Source organism: Dromiciops gliroides, chromosome 5, assembly GCF_019393635.1.
Source record: "Dromiciops gliroides isolate mDroGli1 chromosome 5, mDroGli1.pri, whole genome shotgun sequence".
Taxonomy (NCBI): domain Eukaryota; kingdom Metazoa; phylum Chordata; class Mammalia; order Microbiotheria; family Microbiotheriidae; genus Dromiciops; species Dromiciops gliroides.
Genome location: NC_057865.1, coordinates 293,844,719 through 293,866,748, shown reverse-complemented (window position 1 = coordinate 293,866,748; position 22,030 = coordinate 293,844,719). Strand labels below are relative to the sequence as shown.

At 49.4% G+C, this 22,030-nt stretch overlaps 1 protein-coding gene across 2 annotated transcripts in view; it reads left to right on the top strand.

Moving 5' to 3' along the window:
• Nucleotides 1–95: 95 nt before the first annotated feature.
• The window catches only part of ARFGAP3 (ADP ribosylation factor GTPase activating protein 3), a 56,782-nt gene continuing 34,847 nt past the window's right edge, over nucleotides 96–22,030 (top strand). The window contains exons 1-5 of one of the 2 annotated variants that reach the window (XM_043966893.1): nucleotides 96–292; nucleotides 7,264–7,382; nucleotides 17,289–17,361; nucleotides 18,505–18,636; nucleotides 21,189–21,272. In XM_043966893.1, the coding sequence (XP_043822828.1) occupies nucleotides 224–292; nucleotides 7,264–7,382; nucleotides 17,289–17,361; nucleotides 18,505–18,636; nucleotides 21,189–21,272 (477 nt within the window). In that variant the 5' untranslated portion in view covers nucleotides 96–223. The remainder of the gene's footprint in view (nucleotides 293–7,263; nucleotides 7,383–17,288; nucleotides 17,362–18,504; nucleotides 18,637–21,188; nucleotides 21,273–22,030) is intronic. The other variant, XM_043966894.1, reaches the window with a different exon arrangement.

The following is a 22,030-nucleotide window of genomic DNA, read 5'->3' as shown; positions in this document are numbered from 1 at the left end:
GGGGTTAGGCCTGGGGGCGCGCGCCGCGGCAGCCAGTCAGGCCGCGGGCGCTGGGCGGAGGAGGCGGGGCGCCGGAGGAGGCGCGGCGCCGGAGGAGGCGGGGCCCCCGCAGCCCCGCCCTGGGCCCCCGGGCTCACCGTAGCGTCTGGGGCGGCTGCCGTCTCCGTCGCTGCTGTAGCTGCCGCTGTTGCCACTGTTGCTGCTGCCCCGTCCCGCCGAGGCCATGGCGGAGCCGAGCAAACAAGACATCGCGGCCGTGTTCAGGCGTCTCCGCTCCGTGCCGCCCAATAAGGTAACGGCCGCGCGGGCTCGGCGCGTTGGGGGGGGGGGGAGTAGAGTGCGCCTGCGCGGGGATGCTTGAGGGCGGGGGAGCCGGAAAGGAGTGTGAGTGCGCCTGCGTGAAATCAAGCCCGGCTGGGGGGGGTAGGAAGGAGGAGTCTCCGCTGCCAGGGACACGTCGCACTGTGGGGCCGGGGGCCAGGACCCCGAGGCATCACTACGGGGTGGGGGGAGGAAATCGGGAGGCCCCTTAGGTCCCCCCTTGTCATTATCTTTAGGGGGACCACCCTAGTCCCCATCTACGTGGGAGGGATCAGAGGGGAGAGGCCCCCATCTGGGAGGGGCCCCAGCTCCGGGAGCGGGGAGGTCAGAGGGGGAGGCCCAAGTCAATGCCTTTGGGAGACTGTCCCTCTTATCATCCTGGGAGGGTCAGAGAGGGAGAACCTTTCCCCCAGCTCCCTTCCTCGTCAGTCTTAGGAGACCACCCAGCCCCCTCATGACCCTGGAGGAGTGTCGAGGAGGGGAGAAACACCCCCACCCCCCATTCATCGCCCCCTTTCTTCAGGTCCCGATGTCCAGATGCTCAGCCCACTTCTCACTCCCAGATGACAACTGCCAGCCTTTCCCCCATCCTTCCACCCCCCACCTTCACCCTCAGCCCACTCTGGGGCTCCCGTCCTTCTCTCATCCTCTGCCGTCCCTTCTTTGGGGCAATCTGTGCTCCTAGGATCCCCCCCTCCCCCAGCTCCTGTCTTTCTTGCTGTCCCAGGTCACAGGGAAGGGATTAACCTCCACTCGTGGTAGGTTTAGGGGTATGGCTTTCAGAGCAATAGCAGACACATTCATTCTTAAGGTTTACAAAGCACAAGGACCCAGTAACACAAGTGTTGTTGCCCCCAGTTTGTACATATGAGGAAACTGAGGCTTTGAGAAGGGCTGCACAGCTCTTGAGTCCGAGCCAGGACCAGGGCCTCCACTTCATCCTCTAGGAGTCCCAAGGTAGATCTTTGCACTCGCTCCATCCATGTTCTCCTCGCACCCCCAGCCAGGGGACTGAGAGCGCCCTTTCACCTCCTCTGCCCTCAGTCCTCCTCTCACCTCCTAGGACATAGTGAGGGGAGACAGCCCGTAGTGGAAGGAGGGAGCGGATGGGAGACAGTGGGTTGGGGGGCTCCTTCTCTTCTGGACGGGGCTCTAGGCTCACCCCTCTTTTCTCCTTACAAAACAGCACCTCCCAGGCCACATTGGAGCTGATTTGGAATCTGGGTCTTTGCGGCTCTTGCCTCATTTTGGGTGGGGCTTTTCAGCTTTTCTGCTGTGGTTGGTGACAGGCATGGACCTCATAGGGTGGGGTGGGGGACACCATTGCAGTAGGTGCCTTAGAAGGGACTTCTGTCCTCTCCTCTCCCCTCCTGCCCCATCCTCTGCTCAGGGCACTGAAAGTCAGGGACTGAGTCATAGACTTTTAGCTCTGGAAGGGAGAGAACTTCTCTAGCCACAGGATTCCCGAGTTGGAAGGGCCCTGAGTGGCCACATAGCCCAATCCAAGAGTCACCCCGCCCCCTTCAGCATCCCCAAGGGGGCGTCCAGCTTTTGCTTGTAGGCCTCCAGGGAGGGGACGTGATATTTCTGGGATGGCCCCTTCACCTCTGGGACAGCTCAGAGCATCAGGACATTCTTATGGGCATCTCTGCCCTGCCACCTTGCACTCTTTGTTTTTCCATCTGGGGCCAAGCAGAAGAAATTGGCCCCCTCTTCCAGGTGCTGCTGCTGGAGACAAGTACTCCAAGAAAGCGTTCTGTCCCCCAGGTTCTCTTTTCCAGCCTGAAGATCCCCACATCCAATGAGGGAACAAAGGCCTGGTGGAGGGAAAATGCCTGCTGACAGCCCCCTGGGGAGTCAGCAGCAGACCAGCATTCAGATTGAGCCCATCCTGCCCTATGGCACAGAGGCCTGCCCTGACTTCACCTCCTTTTCTCTCTCCAGTTGGAGATCCCTGGGACAAATATGTTCCTTAAGTCTGTGATCCTGCAGCTACACTGTTGTTGCTCTTCAAACTCTTTTGTGAGGCTAGAGAAGGAAGTCATTTGTCGAGGTGACACCTGGGCAGTGCAGGAGAGCCAGGTAGAGAGAGAACAGGAATCTTCTCCCATGTGATGTGTCAGAGTCTAAGATTCACACGGATCTGCTGGTAAACCTCCAGTTATGACAAAAGGACGAGATGAGAATGACATCTGGGTTTAGCAGTGTGGAAATAAGATTTTTGTCTGACTCAGATATAGATCAGCATTTGCATGTGCACTCGAACCATCTGTGTACATGTGTATTGTGTGCACGTGTGTGTGTGTGTGTGTGTGTGTGTGTGTGTGTGTGTGTGTACACAAACCACCCTGAAGTCCCTAGCAGGAAGGTGGATGGTATAAGCCTGGTACAGCTGAGCTCCATTAGGTCAGCAGCCATGCACCTGCCTGCCCACTTGGTGTTTATTGCTGGGGAAACAGATGGAAAGCCCTCCAGGCTTTTACAGTGCAATGGGGGTGAGGGGGCAGAGAGGAGGGAGGAGCTCAGGAATGGAGAAAAGTCACAGATAAGTATCAGGCATGCAAAATATTTACCCAGCCCTGGTTTTGTGGGGGTTGTGTAGAGAAAGCTTGAAAAGTCCATCTGTAAAAACTGGGTGCCCTGGAAGGCTGCTTGGGGTGAATTTTGCCAGTGCTCTACTCCTGATAAAGCGCTGCACTGGGAGAGGCTGGAAGTTTGGAGTTTTGTACCAACAAATTATTTTGGTCAGAAATTCTTAATTGGGGAGGGGAGGGACAGCTAGGTGGCACAGTGGTTAAAGCACTGGCCCTGGATTCAGGAGGACCTGAGTTCAAATTCAGCCTCAGATAGTTGACATTTACTAGTTGTGTGACCCTGGGCACTTAACCCTCATTGCCCCGCCCCCCCCCAAATTCTTAATAGGAAAATCAAGGAAATAAAAGGTTTTTGTCCTGGAAACATAAGATCATAATTAAGTTCAATAGATGTTTATTAAATGCCTGCTGTTTGTACTAGGGTTCCAAAGACCTCACCCGCAGGGAGCTCCTCTGTCAGGGAGGCCTGGGAGGCAGGGTCCACTGTAGTGAGTGGGATAGATGGGAACAGAGGGAAGAGCCAGCTGGAGACTTCTGGGAGCATCTGAGCGGGAAAGACACTCACTGAGGAAGAGCCAGGCAGGGGCCCTGAGCCAGGGACACAAGCTGCTGCTACATTTCCAGTTTGGGAAAGGAAGCCTGTGACTGGGAAGCAGCAGCCCCCATTTTACCGATGAGGAAGCTGAGAGTGAGAGGTGAAGTGATGAGTGGGAAAGGACCAAGGCTTTGTATCCTGGTGCCCATCAGGAGACAGGTTCCTCCTCCCTGCTGCACCTCAGTTTCCACCTATGTAAAATGAGTATCTGCTGTCCAGCCTCACTTAGGCACACCAGTGGGTGTCCAAGCCGGGCTCCCTAATTAGCCGCCTCTCTTTAATTATTGATTTTCAAGGCATTTCTCTGTTCTTTGGAGTTGATTGCAGTTCACCTGTAACAAGATGGCAAGTTGATTGAATGCTAGAGATCATGCTTTGGGTGTGTGTGGTTTGGTTTTTCTTCCTCTTTGGAGGCGACCGTGGAGAGGGGCTGCAGGAACGCGGGGGGCGCCTTTAAGACAGGGTATCCACTTTCCTTCCTCTTCTCCTGTGTGGGGGGTGCTCATCAACAAACTCTTGGGGTGCTCCCTCTGCTCTGGCGATTCAGCTCTTCAGTTCCCTGGCCCAGCAGCCAGTGCTCTGAGCCTTGAGTGTAGTCAGCTCTCTAGGCAGAACAAAAGGCAGGCAGCCCCTCTTTTATCTCGAGTCTTCCCAAGCTCATCATTCTGCTGGATTCTTGGAAAACCTTAGCCTGGGCCGAGCTGGCGTCAGTCACTGACGGTGCTAGGGCGCTTTGAGGCCTACTTTCTTACAGCTGCCCTTTGGCGAATGGAGCCCATCTTAGAGGTGGCCACACTGAGGCTTCCAGGAGGGAAGTGACTGATCTGGTGCTGCACAGCTGCTAAGTGTGGATGGAGGGCACCTGCCTCCTTGTTCAGTTGTGCCCCATGGAGCATAGCCCGCCGGGCCCTGCAGCCCTGCACCCCTGCACGGTCTCTCCAGCTCTGTCGAAGTTCATGTCCCGCTCATGCCTCTTAGGCTCCCCAAGGAGCTTGGGGTCCAGTTGGGGCATCAGGCTCCACCTTTGCCTTGCATGTGGCAGGTGCTCCACAGGTCTGAGTAAAAATAATTACTAGCATTTCTATAGGGTGTTAAGGTTTGCAAAGTGCTTTACTTGTTAACACAACCCAGAGGGAAAGGTGCCATTATTGTCCCCATTTTCCAGATTGGGAAACTAAGACTCAGAAAGGCTGAATGATTTCTGTCTGAGGCAGGATTCGAACCCTACTCTTCTGCCTCCAAGTTCGGGATTCTCTTCACTGAGCCCCCAGCTGCCTAGTGAGCTGAAAGTATAAAGCTGAGCAGGTGTGGGGCCTAGTAGGCCAGGTGCTGCTTTTCTGTACTTATTTATGTGTGTGGTTGGAGCAGGTGCTCAGGGCCTATTTCCTGGCATCTCCAGATCCCAGAGCTAGAAGGGATCTCCCCTAGAGGATGCATTCTTCACTGGCCTTGGGGGCCCCCGCTGCCCTTGGGGCACAGCCTGGCCACATTGGGCCAGAGCAGGGCTTCTCTGCCACCCGCTGTTAGTTCCTGGCTCCCTGGGCTGCTGAGGCCGAGTCGGGCCCCTCTCTCACTTGTCCTCCCCCCAGACCAGGTGCCACTCTCCCTCCAACTAACCTTTGTCAGATGAGCTGCTTCTAAAGGGAGAAGCTTGGTCTTCATTTTCTTTTGCCTGGCGGCACCAGGATTTGGAGGAATGTCAGCAGTTTCCAGATAGTAAATGCCCTGCTTCTGTCTTTATTCTATTTCTCTGTGCTACCCTAACCTGAAACCCCCCAAAGAGGCTCCCTTCAGGGAACTTCAGGCCCCTAGCTGTTTGAGGAAGCCAGAGGCCTAGATAGCCCGAGGGTACATGGTCAGGTGAAAAGCCACTTGTGTCCTTCCATGCCCTGGCTTCTGAGGGAGCTGGGGGTGGGGTGGGGAGTGTCCTCCTTCTTCCCTAGGGATGACAAAGGCCCAGGGCATCAAGCCTGTGAGGTAGGCATGGTGTCCATTTACAGATGAGGAAATTATAAATGAGGTTCAGAGTGCCTTCCCTGGCAGGGTCACTAAACTGGTGTCAGAGCCATGAGTCAGGCCCAAGCCCCAGGTATGGGCCTCCTCCCATCCTTCCCTAGGTCCCTACACTGCTTGGGAACAGCCACCTCTCCCTTGTGATGTGCATTAACCTTCTCATCCATGACCTCATTTGCTGGTCACAGCACCCTGAGGTGGACGGGTTAAATGAAGGAGAAGCGGCTCAGCAAGGTCAGGTGACCTGCCCTGGGCCACACTGTCAGGAAGTGGCTGAGTGGGCGGCAGGTGATGAATAACAGCTTTGACTTGGGTCATGTCCAGAAAGGGCAGGGGGTGATTTTGTGGGCCGCTGGGGGAATGAGCACACCATCCCGGGGCATGGCTGGGGGAGGGAGCCTCATTCCCCCACCCTCCAGTAGCCTGGCATGCAGGCCAGGACACTGACTGGCTGGATGGTGATATGGGGGAAGAGGCACAGTTCGGGGCCCCTCCATGTCACCTGTGATTAAATGCCTTGTAGAAGTCCCAGGGAAGACCAAGGAGGCCCTCTGGGTTGGACAACTTTGAGGAGCTTTTAGCTATATCGGGAAAACTTAGAAAAAGAGCTCCAGGTTTTTTCCTAAGCAGTGTCGGCATCGTGAACACCCACCTTGGCATTTCTTTGGTTTGCTACCTCATGAAGCCTTCTCACGGATGGTCACTTATCTCCCAACTTTTAAACTGGGCGCCCCATCCCTAAATAACCCTGGAGCACACAGCCCCGACTGCGGCGATGTGTAAATTATAGACTGCAAAAACTGCTAATAATTACGGATATTCTCAGCCCTACACAAAAGGAGACATTCACAAGGATGAGATGAAGATGGCGTGACTTGGGATAAGAGGGGGCCACCATAGTTCAGTGAGCAGGCACATGGTCAGGCGTGCTTGTTGGCTTGGGGAGAGACTGAGCCCCCAAATGGGCTGAGAGTCTGGGCAGGGGGAGAGAGGAGAACGCATCTGAGAGCCCTTGGGAGGGGATATTTGACAGCCAATGAAGGAGAGAACAGGGGCAAAGCCGACCCTGGGGTGGGGGGACAGAAAGGATGGAGGTGTTTGTTCTCACTAGAACTGGGGAGATCATTAGGGAGGGGTCGGGAAAAACAATATAATGAGGCTGCCATGCAGATCCCATTTTTTCCATGCTTCCTCATCCCATCTGACTCATGCTGCCGCCTCCACCCAATGAAAGGGGTGGAGGGAGGCAGGACTTTCCCTGTCATTGCCAAGAGCACAGAGCCCTCCCTCCAGGGCCCCCCACCCTGGGCAGCCAGAAAAGGATCTGGGGGGCCAGGAATGGGGGAGGAGAATTTCCCTGGTAGTACCTGGGCAGCTGCTACTGTGGGTGCCCAGGTGAGGAAGAGTGGGGCTCAAACTGCCCTCCTCAGCACTGAGTGCCCATGGGGTCAGACCCCAGGCCCCTTGCTGTCTGGCCTCAGGCCTTACAGCCCAGAGAGCGTAGCAGCCTCCCTCCTTCACCAGGAAGGACGCCAGAGTGCAGAGAACTGACCTCGCTTTCCAGGCTCCCACTGCCCTTCGATCCCAGACCCTCCTGGGCTTCAGGCCCCAAGACCTTCCTTCAACTTTGCCCTAAGCTCTCTCGCCAGTGACAGGCATTAGACCCCAGGATTCCCAGCCAGCAGCTGGAGGGTGGCTCATCAGACTAATCACAATGACTGGGGGACATTTTTCTTCCAGATATGCTTTGACTGTGGTGCCAAAAACCCCAGCTGGGCCAGCATAACTTATGGGGTGTTTCTCTGCATTGACTGCTCAGGCACGCATCGCTCTCTTGGTGTTCACCTGAGCTTCATTCGGTAAGTGACCTTTGCCTTCTTGCTCCTGGCCCCACTTGTCAGTTTGCTTCTGGACTGCTTACAAGAATTAGAAATGGGCCCCTAGGCTCTCATTTGAGTGAGTGAGTGAGTGAGTGAATGAGTCAGCGAGTGAATGAGAGAATGAGTGAATGAGTTAGCAAGTGAGTGAATGAATGAATGAATGATTGGCTTATGAAGGACTTCCTCTGGGCAGAACCCTGCGCTAAGTGCTGGGGCTACAGGCCAAAGAGTCAGACAGTCCCTGCCCTCAGATGGGGACACACACACAGAAGGCGGCAGCTGCCATCATGGGCCTTGGGGGCACCAACCAAGACACTTAAAGTCGTTTCCGCTGGTGAAATTTTATCTGTTGTAGGTGTTGAACTCCCTGATGGGCCAAGGACTTTAGCGGTAGGACTGCTGGTGATGGGGGGAGCTGTTGTCAGGCATACAGTTCAGTGAAAATAGGGTGGGGGCCCTATTGGAGAACAGCTCTGCTGCTCGTGGGAAGAGCCGGCTTGTTTACCTAGTGATCCCACTAGAGAAGACTCCTGAGTGATGGTGAAAATCTGAGCCCAGCCAGCCTGGCCACTAACTTGCTGTGTGTCTTTAGATGATGCATTTCCCTCTCTGGGCCTTCAGGTTTTTTCCTTTGGACTAACTGACCTCCAGGGCCAGCCTTGCTGAGCTGTGTGGGGATGGGGGTGGGGGTTGAGGAAGATAAAACAATTTTTTGTTAACCTCCTGTGGGCGAGCCACACATTCCGCCCCATGGATGGGCTGGGTGAGGAAACCTCCACTTGCAATCTTGCAAAGATCTCAAAGAGCCCAAGCACAGTCTTTGAAAGAAGCTTGAATATCCAAAATGCATAGAAAGCCGAGAGATGCCCCCAAGAGCAAAGGAGACCCAGTAGTGCTGAGTGCGCATCTGGCCCTGCCAGCCCCTCGTCACATGGGCTGGAAAAGAGGATTGCTGGAAAGGCTTTGCTTCGGATGCTGCAGAGCAAGGCCTGAACTGTCTAGTTCTTTTAAAAGGAGCAGCAATGGGGCAGCTAGGTGGCGCAGTGGATAGAGCACCGGCCCTGGAGTCAGGAGGACCTGAGTTCAAATGCGGCCTCGGACACTTAACACTTACTAGCTGTGTGATCCTGGGCAAGTCACTTAACCCCAATTGCCTCGCCCCAAAAAAGAAAAAAGAACAAAGGATGAACAGCAATGACAGCAAATCCTCAGTGTGTTTGAGGACCAGAGCGTGAGAGTCAGAGGATGACCTCGCTGGCCAGCTGTGGTGTCCCACCATAACGCAGCTGACAAGGGATTGCCCAGCTTCACAACTGCAGGGGATGATAGAAAGATGAATCAAGCTTGCAGCCTCCTATAGGAGGCCAGACATCCACATGTGTCCTTCTAATAGAAGGGAAGTCCTGAGGTGGACGTAGAAGAGCTGCCAAGTGTTATGGATATAGTAAGGGAGGAGGTGGCATTTGAGCCAAGCCTTGAAGGCACCGGTTTGAGGATGAAGGTAATAAGTGGCGTGTGCAGAGATGCAGAGGAAAGAGGTCACTGAGATGTTTTCAGGGAACAGTGAATAATGGTACATTGTGAGTAGAGCCGGGGAATGAGGGGCCAGGGCAGCAGTGGCAGTTTGGGGCTGGAGAGATGGATGGGGGCAGATTGTGGAGGACTCTGGATGCCAGGGGGAGTCAAAGAGGCCTCAGATTTGGAGTCTGGGGAACTGGCAGGATGACTGTGCCCCGCATCAGAAATGGGGAAACTTCAATGAGAGCAGTGTTGTTAAGGGCTAAAATTCTAGCTAAACTGTCTAAAATATCTGATGAGTGGTCGCCAATAAATTATAAGCTTTAGCAAGAGTTAGACTTTTAAGCATTTATTAAGGAGAATAAGAATTTGGTAAAGAGAGAGAAAAAGGCCTAGATTCCTATCTATTAAAGGGAGAGCACATTTCTAGCTCCCTTCTCCGCCAGCGTCCAAAGGAAAAAGAGAGTGAGACCGAGCGCCAGTCTCTTCCTTCCTCCTCCCACTAGTCCGCGTCACTTCCTGAAGCCTGGTCTTGCCCTCAAAGACCTTTGCTTCATGGGCAGAACTCTTCTACAGTAAGTATCCAGCAGGTGGCGTCATTCCAATCGTTACAGTCCCCCCCTGTTGTTCCTCAAGAAACAAAATGTTTCCTTGACGGAACAGTAAAAACAATATAATAACTATTGCTAACTAATAATATGTGAACAACAATATAGAAAAGGAAGAGAGGAAAGTTTTGTCCAGAGGGGCGATTTTTTTGTCCTCATGAACCGACGCTTTGACATTAGTCTTGCAAAGGGAGGGCCTCTGCAGAGAATACATGTTACAGATGGTGTATATTATAACAGAAAGAGAAAAAACCAATAACAACAACAAATCAAAACTGTTCATTTAAAATCTCTGAAAGTCTTTTCTCAGATGTCCTCTAGGTGTAGTCGTGGAATGGAAGTCTCTTCAGGGGTTGATGTGTGGATGCTGGTAATCAGCCAGGAAAATTTCCTACAAAATCGAGCTTAACACAACTTTAAAATAGCTTTGTCAATAATCAAATCAAACAATGAAAGTTCTCAAAAACATGTCTAAGGGAATTCATAATCTTAGTTGTTACACATGAAACATATAATAAAACAAAAATTGAACCATTCTTTACAATTATATTATTATTATAGTCCCCCTTTATGGAGGGTAATTGAGAAGACAATTGCTGCGATATTAATTTTTAAAAATAATTTTTATCTTTGTTTCATCACTTTTTGCATCATCTGCCTAATTATCCTCATGCCATTATGAGAAATTAAAAAATCTAATATAATTGGTAACAGGTGTCAAGGCCAAATTCAACACTGTATTTATCATGACACCTGAGATAATTATGGGGGTTACCATAAAAGAACAGAGAAATGATGGGATATGAGCATTCCCACACTTGAGCAATATGTACTGCCCATACAGTATGCCAGGCTTAAAATAGGTGGATGGAATATATGTCCATGCCACCGAACATATTGGAAGAAACTGAGTCAGACTTAATCAGATGCATGGGATTGAGATGTCCATGGCATCAGGCATATAGGAGGGAGCATAGAAGCCAGGTGTAGAAGTGAGATGGGTGGGATCAATACTTCCAGCCATCTGTACAATATTGTGGGGAAAAATAAAATAAAATATTAAACCAAGAGAATCCAACCTCAACATTTGTCAAAAGCCGTTCCCTCGGCCATACCTTGACTTCATGCATGTCTCCCCTCATGTGACAGTTCAGTGTCTGCTCTTGCATGTATTCCTCTTGTGATTGGATGGCATCTTGGCCAACTGGCATCTGATAACTCAGAATAAAGGTAATTAGTGTCTTAAATGATAAGTTCCCATAATCCAAGTCTCATATGGATTTAAAAATTGAGGATAATAAATGATTGCAAAAAATGTGAATACATCTTGACTCAGAACACAATATATAATTATGCAACAATTTCAAATAATACCCCTTTTTTAAAACTTAGTATACAATTACTTTTTGAAAAATCTGAACATATTTAAATACAAGTTAAAGCACAACACAATCCTAAAGAAAACTTTTTTTGAAAAAAGAAAACTTTTACAAACATTCCCCTCTTTTTTTTTTTAAATATGCTTATCAAAAATAATACTTCTAGAATCAATTTACACTTGCCATGGCAACCAATTTGCTTTAAAGAGTTTGATCAAATAATCAGTTGAGAAAAAATAACAAACACAAACAACTCAGAATATGGGAGCACAATACTCCTAGAATTAACATTGTATTATGAAATCAAAACCATCTTGCAATGTTTCAAAATTAGAGATGAATAAATAGAAAAAAATACACATGGAACAATAAAAGACAATGAAATTCAAACTAGGGAAATCTAAATGAATATGAACTTAATATTAATAAGAGTATTACAAAATATAAACTTGATCGCATGACTATAAAAAGCTTTTACAAATATTCTCCTTGTTTTAGAAACTAAGTATAAGACACAATCTCAAAAGCATTAAAATCTCTATGAAAATAAACCTATACCATTAATTCCAAAATGTATATGTAATAGCATAGAAATCCTATGTAACCTCTGAACTGACATTAATAATCTGAGTGAATTCAGAACACTCTTGATTCCGATATCTAAAATCCCCAATACTCATATCAGTACCTTGCTGCTTACTTCTACATTTCTGTAAAATATATATACTTCCATGGCAAAAGAAGCGGAGTCTTGAACTATGGTGATGATTGTCATTCTCATTCAGCTTAAGTTTTTCTTCTTTAACCCCTCTATATTGTCTGTCAGTCTTTTCACCATACAAATGCTTTATAAGATTACTAATTAAAGACAAAAGCAGGTTAGCAAAATTATGAACAAAACGAGTATATCTGGAATTTAAAGGGTTTTCTAAGGTTGTCTCAGAAGCACAGCCAGGCCGGGGAAGGGCTGAGCCTGAAGCTGCAAATGTAGTTAGAAAAAGGTGAGCATGCGCATCAGATCTCTGGACTTCCCAGGCAGGGGAAGCTATGGGCTTGGCCATAGGAGGAGTAGAGGGTGGGGTCTGGAGAGGAGGGGAGGGACCAGAGCAATTTGAATCAGACTTGATTTTGAACTCAGGCCTGGATTCCTCTTCCCCCACTTTGCCTCCAGGTGCTAGGGGATTAAAAGCTTCTAGAGGGTGGGTCATTGCCTCCAGGCATGCAAAATTAGAGCAACAATTAGTGTTAGAACTGGGAAAAGCTGCGGGAATCTCTTCAGGTTTCTCTGAAAAAGCATGGTTGGGAGAGGGAGAGATATTTCCTTGTGTGAGTAAGTTGCTGGCTCTTCTAACAAAAATAAAAAGAAAAATAGAAAATCCACAAAAACAAAGCATTAACATGATCTTATCTCCCATTTGTCTGGTTAAACAGACTAAAATCAAAAATAGGCTAATTAGGGAGTTTAAAAGGTCCATTCGAAAAAATTTAAAGGGAAAACACAGCCAGTGCGCCAGTACTTAGCAGTTAAAGGGAGAGGGAGGGGAAATTTCTTACCCAACCAGAAGATCAGAAGAAGACTGAGGGTTAGCTTTCCTCTTCGTGGTCAGCCATCTGTTAAGGGCTAAAATTCTAGCTAAACTGTCTAAAATATCTGATGAGTGGTCGCCAATAAATTATAAGCTTTAGCAAGAGTTAGACTTTTAAGCATTTATTAAGGAGAATAAGAATTTGGTAAAGAGAGAGAAAAAGGCCTAGATTCCTATCTATTAAAGGGAGAGCACATTTCTAGCTCCCTTCTCCGCCAGCGTCCAAAGGAAAAAGAGAGTGAGACCGAGCGCCAGTCTCTTCCTTCCTCCTCCCACTAGTCCGCGTCACTTCCTGAAGCCTGGTCTTGCCCTCAAAGACCTTTGCTTCATGGGCAGAACTCTTCTACAGTAAGTATCCAGCAGGTGGCGTCATTCCAATCGTTACAGTGTTTTCAGTGGGAGTCTGAGCGGAGACAGCCTTCAGGCCTGTTTTGGGTCCATTGAGTTTGAGGTGCCTGTGGGACACCCAGGAAGAGGTGGCCTGCCCTCATTAAGTGGTGCCATGTTGGATGTTAGAAGACAGAGGATATTTGGATTGAACGCATCAGAGCAGATGAGACCACCAAGAGAAAGGGAAGAGAACCCAGCCCAAGGACTGGGGACAGGCCATGAAAAGGGAAGGAGATTGGATCGATGGGGCTTCATCAAAGCAGACTGCCAAGGAGCAGTGGGTTGTACACAAAGGAGGATGTCTTGAAAGCCAGGGGAGAATGATGTGGTCACCACTATCTAAAACTGCAGAGAAAGTAGGAGCAAGCAGACTCGAAAAGCCTGTTGGATTTGGTGCCAGCTGAGGCTGCAGCCACTCAAGAGGAGCTGACGGACACGTGTGTCTCACAGTTCCACAGATCACACATGTCTCTCCTCCTGAGCTACATGCTTGGGTAAGATGAGGTCGGTCACGGAGGCAGGCTCACAAAGCCGTTTGGGGCGGGATCAGGAAGGACATTTACACAGGGAAAAAGGGACACTTTTAGGAAAAGAAAGAAGAGCTCAGGCAGCTACAAAGGCCTTTGGTATAGCTGGTTATGCCAGACCAAAGAAAATGATTTCCTGCATCAGTCAGCCAGTCACTCAACATTGGCCAAGTCCCCACTATGTGCCTTATTAGACAGGAGGAGGGAAACGGGATGGGGTTCCCTGTAAAGTAAATAGGGGAAGGGAGGTGCTGGTGATGGAGACAGTACATTTAACATCACACAGGAATAAAAAATATATATAGCACAAGACGGGGTTAGTGATATTCTCCTCCAAATCTGATTTGAATGGTTCTTCCTTTGGCCCAGGATTAAAAAGTATTTTTTAAATTTCTGCCTAAAGATTCACAGTACTGGGGGGCAGCTAGGTGGCGCAGTGGATAGAGCACTGGCCCTGGAGTCAGGAGGACCTGAGTTCAAATCCGGCCTCAGACCCTTGACACTTACTAGCTGTGTGACCCTGGGCAAGTCACTTAACCCCAATTGCCTCACCAAAAGAAAAAAGAAAAGAAAAGATTCCCAATACTGCAAGGCAGTTATTGGGACAGTCTATAAAAAATTTGACAAGGAATAAGAAACAAATTTAAAAGAGTCTGAACAAAAAGAAATTGAGGGTCAGAATCATTTCCAAAACTCATTTATACCACTCCTCCCCCCATAGCTTCTAGAACTATTGATTTAAACATCTGTCAGTGTCTGACAAAACAGTGGCCCACCCCGAGGTGGGGAGTCTGGACCTCAAGAGTGAGAGCTTATGGAGACCTAGGGTGCTCCCAGGCACAGAGCAAGAGCTATTTAACAGTTTTACAAGGAGCTCACACAAAGGGCTTGAATGTCAACTTCTAGTTGTGTTCGAAAGCTGACAGGAAGCTACTTTTCCAAGAGTCAGGGCTTGTAACCAATGTGGACAATAGAATTATAATCAGAAAGACAAAAAAAGGACCCAGGTACAGGAATGCACCTCAATGACCTTTCAACAGGTTTCTTCACCCATTGTCTTGGGTTACCCTTCAACAGCATGAAGTCATCTGCTTCTGGGAAATTCTGTGTCACTGGCGTCTATCCTGCACCATGTTCCACTAATTGTCCAGCTTGGTCCACTCAGATGTGGATACGTGTTCCTCCGAATTAACATCTTGGTGTCTTTGGTCGAGTGTCAGTTGTTAACAGGACCTGGCATGGGCCTCCTGCTTCCTTGTTGCTGCAGATTTTTCAGAGATATTTGTTCCAGTACATTGACTTCCCAGGTTCCCAGCCACTTGTGCTTGCAGTAAGACTTGCTATCATTTAGGAGAGTCTTTCCCAACCTAATCGGGTTGGCCTTCCAGGAGGCTGTTTGTGTGGTGAAAGCCAGTAGAAATCACCTGGAGTTAACCTGATGAACAGCAAGCTCTAGGAAGAACATCAATTGAAGCTGCCTCATATCTGGAAGCTTGAAAGATTCCATTTTCACATACAGTTTGCTCTTTCCCTCTTCTCTTGTGCCCTTGCCATCACAGATAATGCTGAATCTTAAAAACATCTTTGAGGATCCGCCTTTGTAAACAGAGCTCCTTTTCTCCCTTGATTTTATCAGAGAGCCCTCAAACAGAAAAAAAGATCAAGATTTAAGTTTCTTTACAACTCATGAAAGCCAGTCTACAGGATATAGGCGAGCCTCAATCCACCTCGAGCCCGGGTATTGAGGCGCTTGCAAATGGACCCGAAGGGGAGACGGTCCTTGGCTCTCTGTTTCCTCCAGGATCCAATCGAAAATAGCTTTCAGGATCATCATCTTTTGTTACTTGTTTTCTCTGGCACAATAGCTGAATTTCTAAGATGCCTAAAACCATTACAGTTATCAAGAGTCCTTTTCCTTTATTCTTTTACCTAATGGAAAATGTTTGGTAGCCCATCGCATATATAAACAGTCTGATCTTATTGATTTTCTCAAACTGAAGTTTACCGATCCATTCAAATGAAAGGTTTTACATCTTTGTTGTTGCTCAGTCTTTTCTAGTTGTGTGTAACTCTTTGACTCTATTTGGGGTTTTCTTGGCAAAGATCCTGGAGTAGTTTGCCATTGCCTTCTCCAGCTGATTTTACAGATGAGGAAACTGAGGCAAACAGGGTAAAGTGGCTTGCCCAGGATCACATGGCTAGTGAGTGAGGTCAGGTTTGAACTTAGCAAGAGAAGTCTTCCTAATTCCAGGCTTGCTCTATCCACGACACCACCTAGCTGCCCACTGTGTCTTTGAAGCGGTCCCCATTATCAAAAGCACCAAAGAAAGGAGGAGGAGGAGGACCTAAAAAGGCCATTGAGTTTCCGTTAAAAGATGGTTGGTAACCTCGGTTTGAGTAGAGAATACTGAGATGGGAAAGAAGCTTGAATATCAGGACTTAAGGAGGGAGTGGGTACCGAAGCAGGGAGACAACAGCAGTAGCTGGGTGGTCTTTGGGGTCCAGGGCCTTGGCCTGAGGGCATCAAAAGCACACTTGGGAGGCTAGCTAGTCATTCTTTACACAATGGTTTAGGCCCTCCAACCTCCAGAAGAAGTGTTTCCAAAGGTGGTCATGTGTCCTGGGGAAGCCTAGAGTCTGCCACTGAGTCTTGGTGGGGTTGGGCAGTGGGGAAGGGGGGAGCTTTTTGGGGAAATGCTCCTAATTTTGACATATCCGTTTCTTGATCAGTAGAGAAAGACGATTGTTATTTTCAGAAACATTTTGAGGGTCGTGGAGCTCCCAACCTGGAGTCAGGAAGACCCCACCAACAGACACTTACCAAGTGACCCTGTGCAAATCACTTAACCTGTTTGCCTCAGTTTTGACTGTAGAATAGGGGTGATAATAATAGCACCTACCACCCAGGCTTGTCATGAGCATCAAGTGAAATTAATGCCAAATGCTTAGCATAGTGCCCGGCACATGGAAAGTGCTGTGCAGACGTTAGTTGTCATCCTTATTGTTAGTAGTTTTCTCTGGTTGCATTATTTAAGTTTCAAAGGCCACACGGGATCATTCTACCTTCTCTTGGGACCAAGAGACACATGGAGCCAGGAGAGGCCAGGCTTCAAGGGGATCCTGACTGGAGCTGCCCCCAGCATCCTTTGCAGCTTCTCTACCATTCTCTCTCCCTTCTCTTTAGGGCCACAAGGGCGGAAGGAAGGGGTTGGTGTTCGCATGTGTTTAGGGATAGACTCTGACTCTGGAATAAATCTCCAGATGGTTCGGGCACAGTAGGTGCTCAGGCAGCTTTGGGTGGATGAAAAGTCAATGGGCTGCTCCCCTCTTTCTCGTGTTATCCTTAGTGAGCCCTCTAATGGTTTGGAGATTGGGATTGGAGAGATTTCTCTGCTGGCCCTGGGAAAAGCAAGTGGTGCTGCTGACAGGCACGGGCAGGCAGGCAGCCTGGGGCTCTTCACCCGGGTTATTGTTGCTTCACTCCTAATCCGCCCACTCCTAGCCTGTCACAGTGAAGGGTGCTCACTTGGAGGAAGTCCCGCAGGGAAGGGTGGGAATGGTGGGACCCAGAAGATGGGCCTGATTTCCTGGTGGGCCCCTCTGCCTGCCCCACAGTTCTCCTTTGCTTCTCCTTTGCTGTTCGGAGGAGGCTACTTGGCTTGGTTTGCCTTCCCTTTCCCTCAGGCATGGGTGAGGATCCGGAGCCTACACCACCCTGGGTTGTTCATTTCCTTTGCCCTACAGTCTAGAGATACTTAGGGCCCACAACCTTATAACTGGCCTGTAAGTGGGAGTTTCAAAACTCCCAGAAGCCCCCCCCCCCCAGGTGATATGGTGCTGAAAAACTGTTAAAGCCTCATATATTCTCTTCACTTAGGTCTACCGAGTTGGACTCTAACTGGTCCTGGTTTCAGCTGAGATGCATGCAAGTCGGAGGGAATTCCAATGCTGTAAGTTCATCCCAGAATTGGGGGGCGGGGTCACCCTGATAACGACAGATGCTAAGAGGGCACTTGGCACAGAGACTTTCAGGAAAGGGAAACTGAAAATAGAATGTGGTTTGTATCTCACCTTCAGACAGAAGTTTATGGTGGGGGAAGTTCAAGGGTCAGACCCAAGGGGCTGAAAGATTTTTGCATCATGACCCCCTTATCTGTGCAGTGTTTACCTGACCTCCCAGGCTAGTAATCCTGCCCTAAAAGGCAGTGAGGTTAGTGTGGCGTGACCAGCCCTGCCAAAAGCAGGCCGGTTCTTTAGGAGCGCTGCTTCCATTTCTAATATGTTGTAGTGTTTTGCCAAGAATGGAAGTCAAGATCGCCAGCCTATCGTTTGCAGGCTCCATTCTCTTCTCTTTGAAAATGAAAACCGTGACCCTTCTCCATCCCTCAAATTCCTCCCCATTCTCCATGCTCTTGCAGTGCCCAGTAAACATTCCCATCAGTTCTTTCAGTATTTGAGGATGTAACTAACTCACTTGGGCCTGCTGACCTTGAGTGACGTCAGCTCCTTGTGAGGAGGATGGTTTCATTCTTTGTACCTGTATCCCCAGCACCAGCGTGGTGCCTGGCACATAGTAGGTACTTAATGACTGCTTGTTGACTGATCAAGGGCCGTTTAGCATCCTCCCTGTTAGTCATTTTTGTTCTGTCGTTGCTAGTCCAAAGGTGGCTCTCCTAAGCTGAGAAAACAAAGTGAGATAAGGCTCGTCCAGCCAGCGCAGGCCTCTGGCTGTGCTCTTCACCCTGCCCTACCTTTTGTCTCTTCCCTCCCCCACCATAACCCTGTTGCCACAGAGGACCAAGGGAAGTGCCTGATCTCTTTGCTAAGCACCAGGGATCCTGTTCTTGAACTCAAGTACTGTACCTAAGCTCAAAGAGATATGTTGTCTGTTTCTGTAAACTTGCAGAGCAGAGGAGTTGATTTCAATCTCCTGATTGTTGTGAAATAATTATTTTTACCATCTTTTGATGTAAGACATAGTTTTTGTTTTTTTGTTTTTTTGTGAGGCAGCTGGGGTTAAGTGACTTGCCCAGGGTCACACAGCTAGTAAGTGTCCATAGCTCCTTTTAACAATTTTATTCTCTATTTTTTAGTCTTCCTTCTTCCATCAACATGGCTGCACAACAAACGACAGCAATGCCAAGTATAATAGTCGTGCTGCTCGGCTTTATAGGGAGAAGATTAAATCTCTTGCCTCCCAAGCAGCCCGGAAGCATGGCACCGATGTAAGTATAGAGGAGGAGTTCTGATTCAGAGCAGCGGCTTCCTGAGTGGACAGAGTCATGTGACTGCTGGGGCAGCCCTCCAAGGCCAGGCTCGCTGAGAAGGGGGAAAGAGGGCAAGGCCTCAGCCCCAGAAGCCTGGCCTTCCAAGCCCACTGGCCTGGTCAGCATGCTGAAGGAATCCCTCTCCTCTGAGGTGGCCTCTTGTGCCCTTCGGATCTCAACACTGGCATGCTACCCCTTGTACCATGAGATCTTTGCCACATCTGCCACTTCGCTGTGACTCACTGATTACCCTTGCTACCCAACTGCTCTGTTCAGATCAGGCCTGGGCTGCAGCTCCCAGCTGGCCCTGCACCTCGACCCTCCAGCGCAGCCTGTCACTAGCACAAGAAACCTCTCCCACCACCCCTTTGACACCTTTACAACTGACTGGGGTGTGTGGGAGGTGGCGCTCTCCTCTCTGAATCTTATTTTTCTTTTTTTTGCGGGGCAATGGGGGTTAAGTGACTTGCCCAGGGTCACACAGCTAGTAAGTGTCAAGTGTCTGAGGACGGATTTGAACTCAGGTCCTCCTGATTCCAGGGCCGGTGCTTTATCCACTGTGCTATCTAGCCGCCCCCATGCACTGAATCTTTTTAAGATTCAGAACCCTTTTCTGAAATAGAGGAACAGCGGAGTAATAAGAGATTTCAGTTTTTGTTATGCCAACTTTACCAGACCCCATCAAACACAAGCAGCTCCATATCTGAAGAAGAACAGAAAAAGAGGCCTGTATGTGAAACTACACATCACCGTTCCATGCAGCTTGCTTTTATAATACATTCTGCATAGTCTCAAAGCTGCCTTCCCTGCTTGGGACTCCTTCTGCATTTCCTTCTCTCCTGTGCATTTAAAAAATGTTCTGGTGGGGCAGCTAGGTGGCGCAGTGGATAGAGCACCGGCCCTGGAGTCAGGAGGACCTGAGTTCAAATCCGACCTCAGACACTTAACACTTACTAGCTGTGTGACCCTGGGCAAGTCACTTAACCCCAATTGCCTCACTAAAAAAAAAAATGTTCTGGTGACCCCATTCCCCTGATGCTAGGCAATAGCCTTTTTGTGTGTGTGTGTGTGAGGCAGTTGGGGTTAAGTGACTTGCCCAGGGTCACATAGCTAGTAAATGTTAAGTGTCTGAGGCCAGATTTGAATTCAGGTACTCCTGAATCCAGGGCCGGTGCTCTATCCACTGCGCCATCTAGCTGCCCAGGCAGTAGCCTTCTAATTGTACTCCTTGCTTCTAGTCTCTTCCTCCAAATAGCTGCCAAAATAATTTTACCAAAATCACAGATTCTACCATGGCATGTCTCTGCTCAGGAGTCTTCAGTGGTTCCCTCTTCTAGGATAAAATACCCATTCCACAGCTTGGCCTCAGCCTTTCCAGATTCATCTGGTGCCCATCCCTCCCCTTTGTGCTCTGTCCTAGCTTAACTGGCCTCTTGTTGGTTCCTCAAGCTCTCAGCATTTCATACCTGTCTCCACCCTTCTGTATGGACTCTCCTGCAAGCTGGGAATGGATCTCTTTCCTCCTTCTCTTAACATTTTTATTTTTTTTGGTGAGGCAATTGGGATTAAGTGACTTGCCCAGGGTCACACAGTTAGTGTCAAGTGTCTGAGGACGGATTTGAACTCAGGTCCTCCTGAATCCAGGGCTGGTGCTTTATCCACTGCACCACCTAGCTGCCCCCTTCTCTTACCATTTTAAGCTTCATTTAAGGTTCCTGCCTCCTCCAGAAGCCATTCTGGATTCCAGCTGTTCTTTATACTTTCCTCAAACTGTGCTCTCTCCATTTACCTGTTGAAATGTTGCCCAAGTCCCCAAGGGCAGGATGACGTTGGCTTTTGTCTTTGTGTGCCCCGGGCCACCTTATAGGCACAAGTAGATTTAATTCAGACAGGCCGTACAGAATGATGTACCAGACCCAACAAAGAGAAGGACAGAGACCATCCTCGGGGGTCAGAACTCTCAGCCACAGTAGCACTGTTTGGGAGACATGCATGTGGGCCACGTTCCTGTCAGAAGAGACCCGCTGCATTTGGTGGCCCACAAAGCCTGGGAGTCCCCCTGTCCCGAAGAGAGCCACAGAAAGCTTCCAGAGTGAGGAAGGCGCCCTGGACTTTGCCCTGGTCACAGCTCTTTGATTTCATTGTGGGCGCCCCATTTTAGAGAGCTGGTGATGAAGAGGATGAGCTACAGCTGTTGAGTCTGCATGAGAGAAGGCTCAAAGGGCCCAGCAGAGCTGTTGTGGTGGGGGAGGAAGATTAGCCATGGGGGTGGGGTCCTTGGCCCTCAGGAGCAGCCTGCCCCATGGCAGGATGGGCAGCTTTGGGAGCTGGCAAGTTCCCCAGTCAGAGAGTCATTGGTGTGGAGGCCAGATGGGCCCTGGTGAGGACCCTCTCAGAGGCCTTGTCCAGGTCCTGGTTGGCCAGCTCCCTGTGGGGTCCTTCCAGCTCTGAGATTCTGTGGTCAGGGATGTTGCCCACGGCCTGAGTGCTGCCTTGTGTTTCTGTTGTAGTTGTGGCTGGAGAGCTGTGTGGTCCCGCCATCATCACCACAGCAGAAAGAGGAGGACTTCTTTGCTTCCCATGCTTCTCCCAAGGTAGGTGACGCCCTCCCCTGATTGTGTGCAAGTGGGGTTTTTGGTTTTGCAAACCATCTTCCTCTGCTGTGATCAAAGTCGTATTTTAAAGAGCTGCTCCTAGGGGAGTTTGGGGAGTGAGGAGGAAATGGGCCTCCCTCTTCTAGCAGAATCACTTGCTGTGCTGCTTCTGAAGGAGCCTGGTGGTTTTCCTTCCTTAGTTTTGGGCTAAGAGACCACTTGAGCAGCTGGACCCACAAGGCTCTTCCTCGCTTGATGCCGTCCTGTAAGCAGGATGAGGGCGATTGAGAAGGATTTGGACAAACCTGGAGATCGACTATTTAGACAAAAACACTCTGTGCAATTTAAATATTGCTCTTATTTAAAGACCGACTCTACACAAGTGCTAATAATTCTCTTGATCCTGGGTCATGGGGCCATTTCTCAAGATTCAGTGGAGGGGCAGCTAGATGGCGCAGTGGATAAAGGACTGGCCCTGGATTCAGGAGGACCTGAGTTCAAATCTGGCCTCAGACACTTGACACTTACTAGCTGTGTGACCCTGGGCAAGTCACTTAACCCTCATTGCCTGCAAAAAAAAATAAATCGATTCAGTGGAGATAACCCTGGGTAGGGAAGGAGCCTTGAAGTAGGAGTTGGAGGAACCCAAGTCCCAGGCACTGCTTCCCCGCTCTCCCTGGGAGGTCTTGGCCAGTCATGTCTCCCACCTGGACCTCAGTTTCCTTCTCTATAAAATGAAGGGGGTGGATCAGAGGATC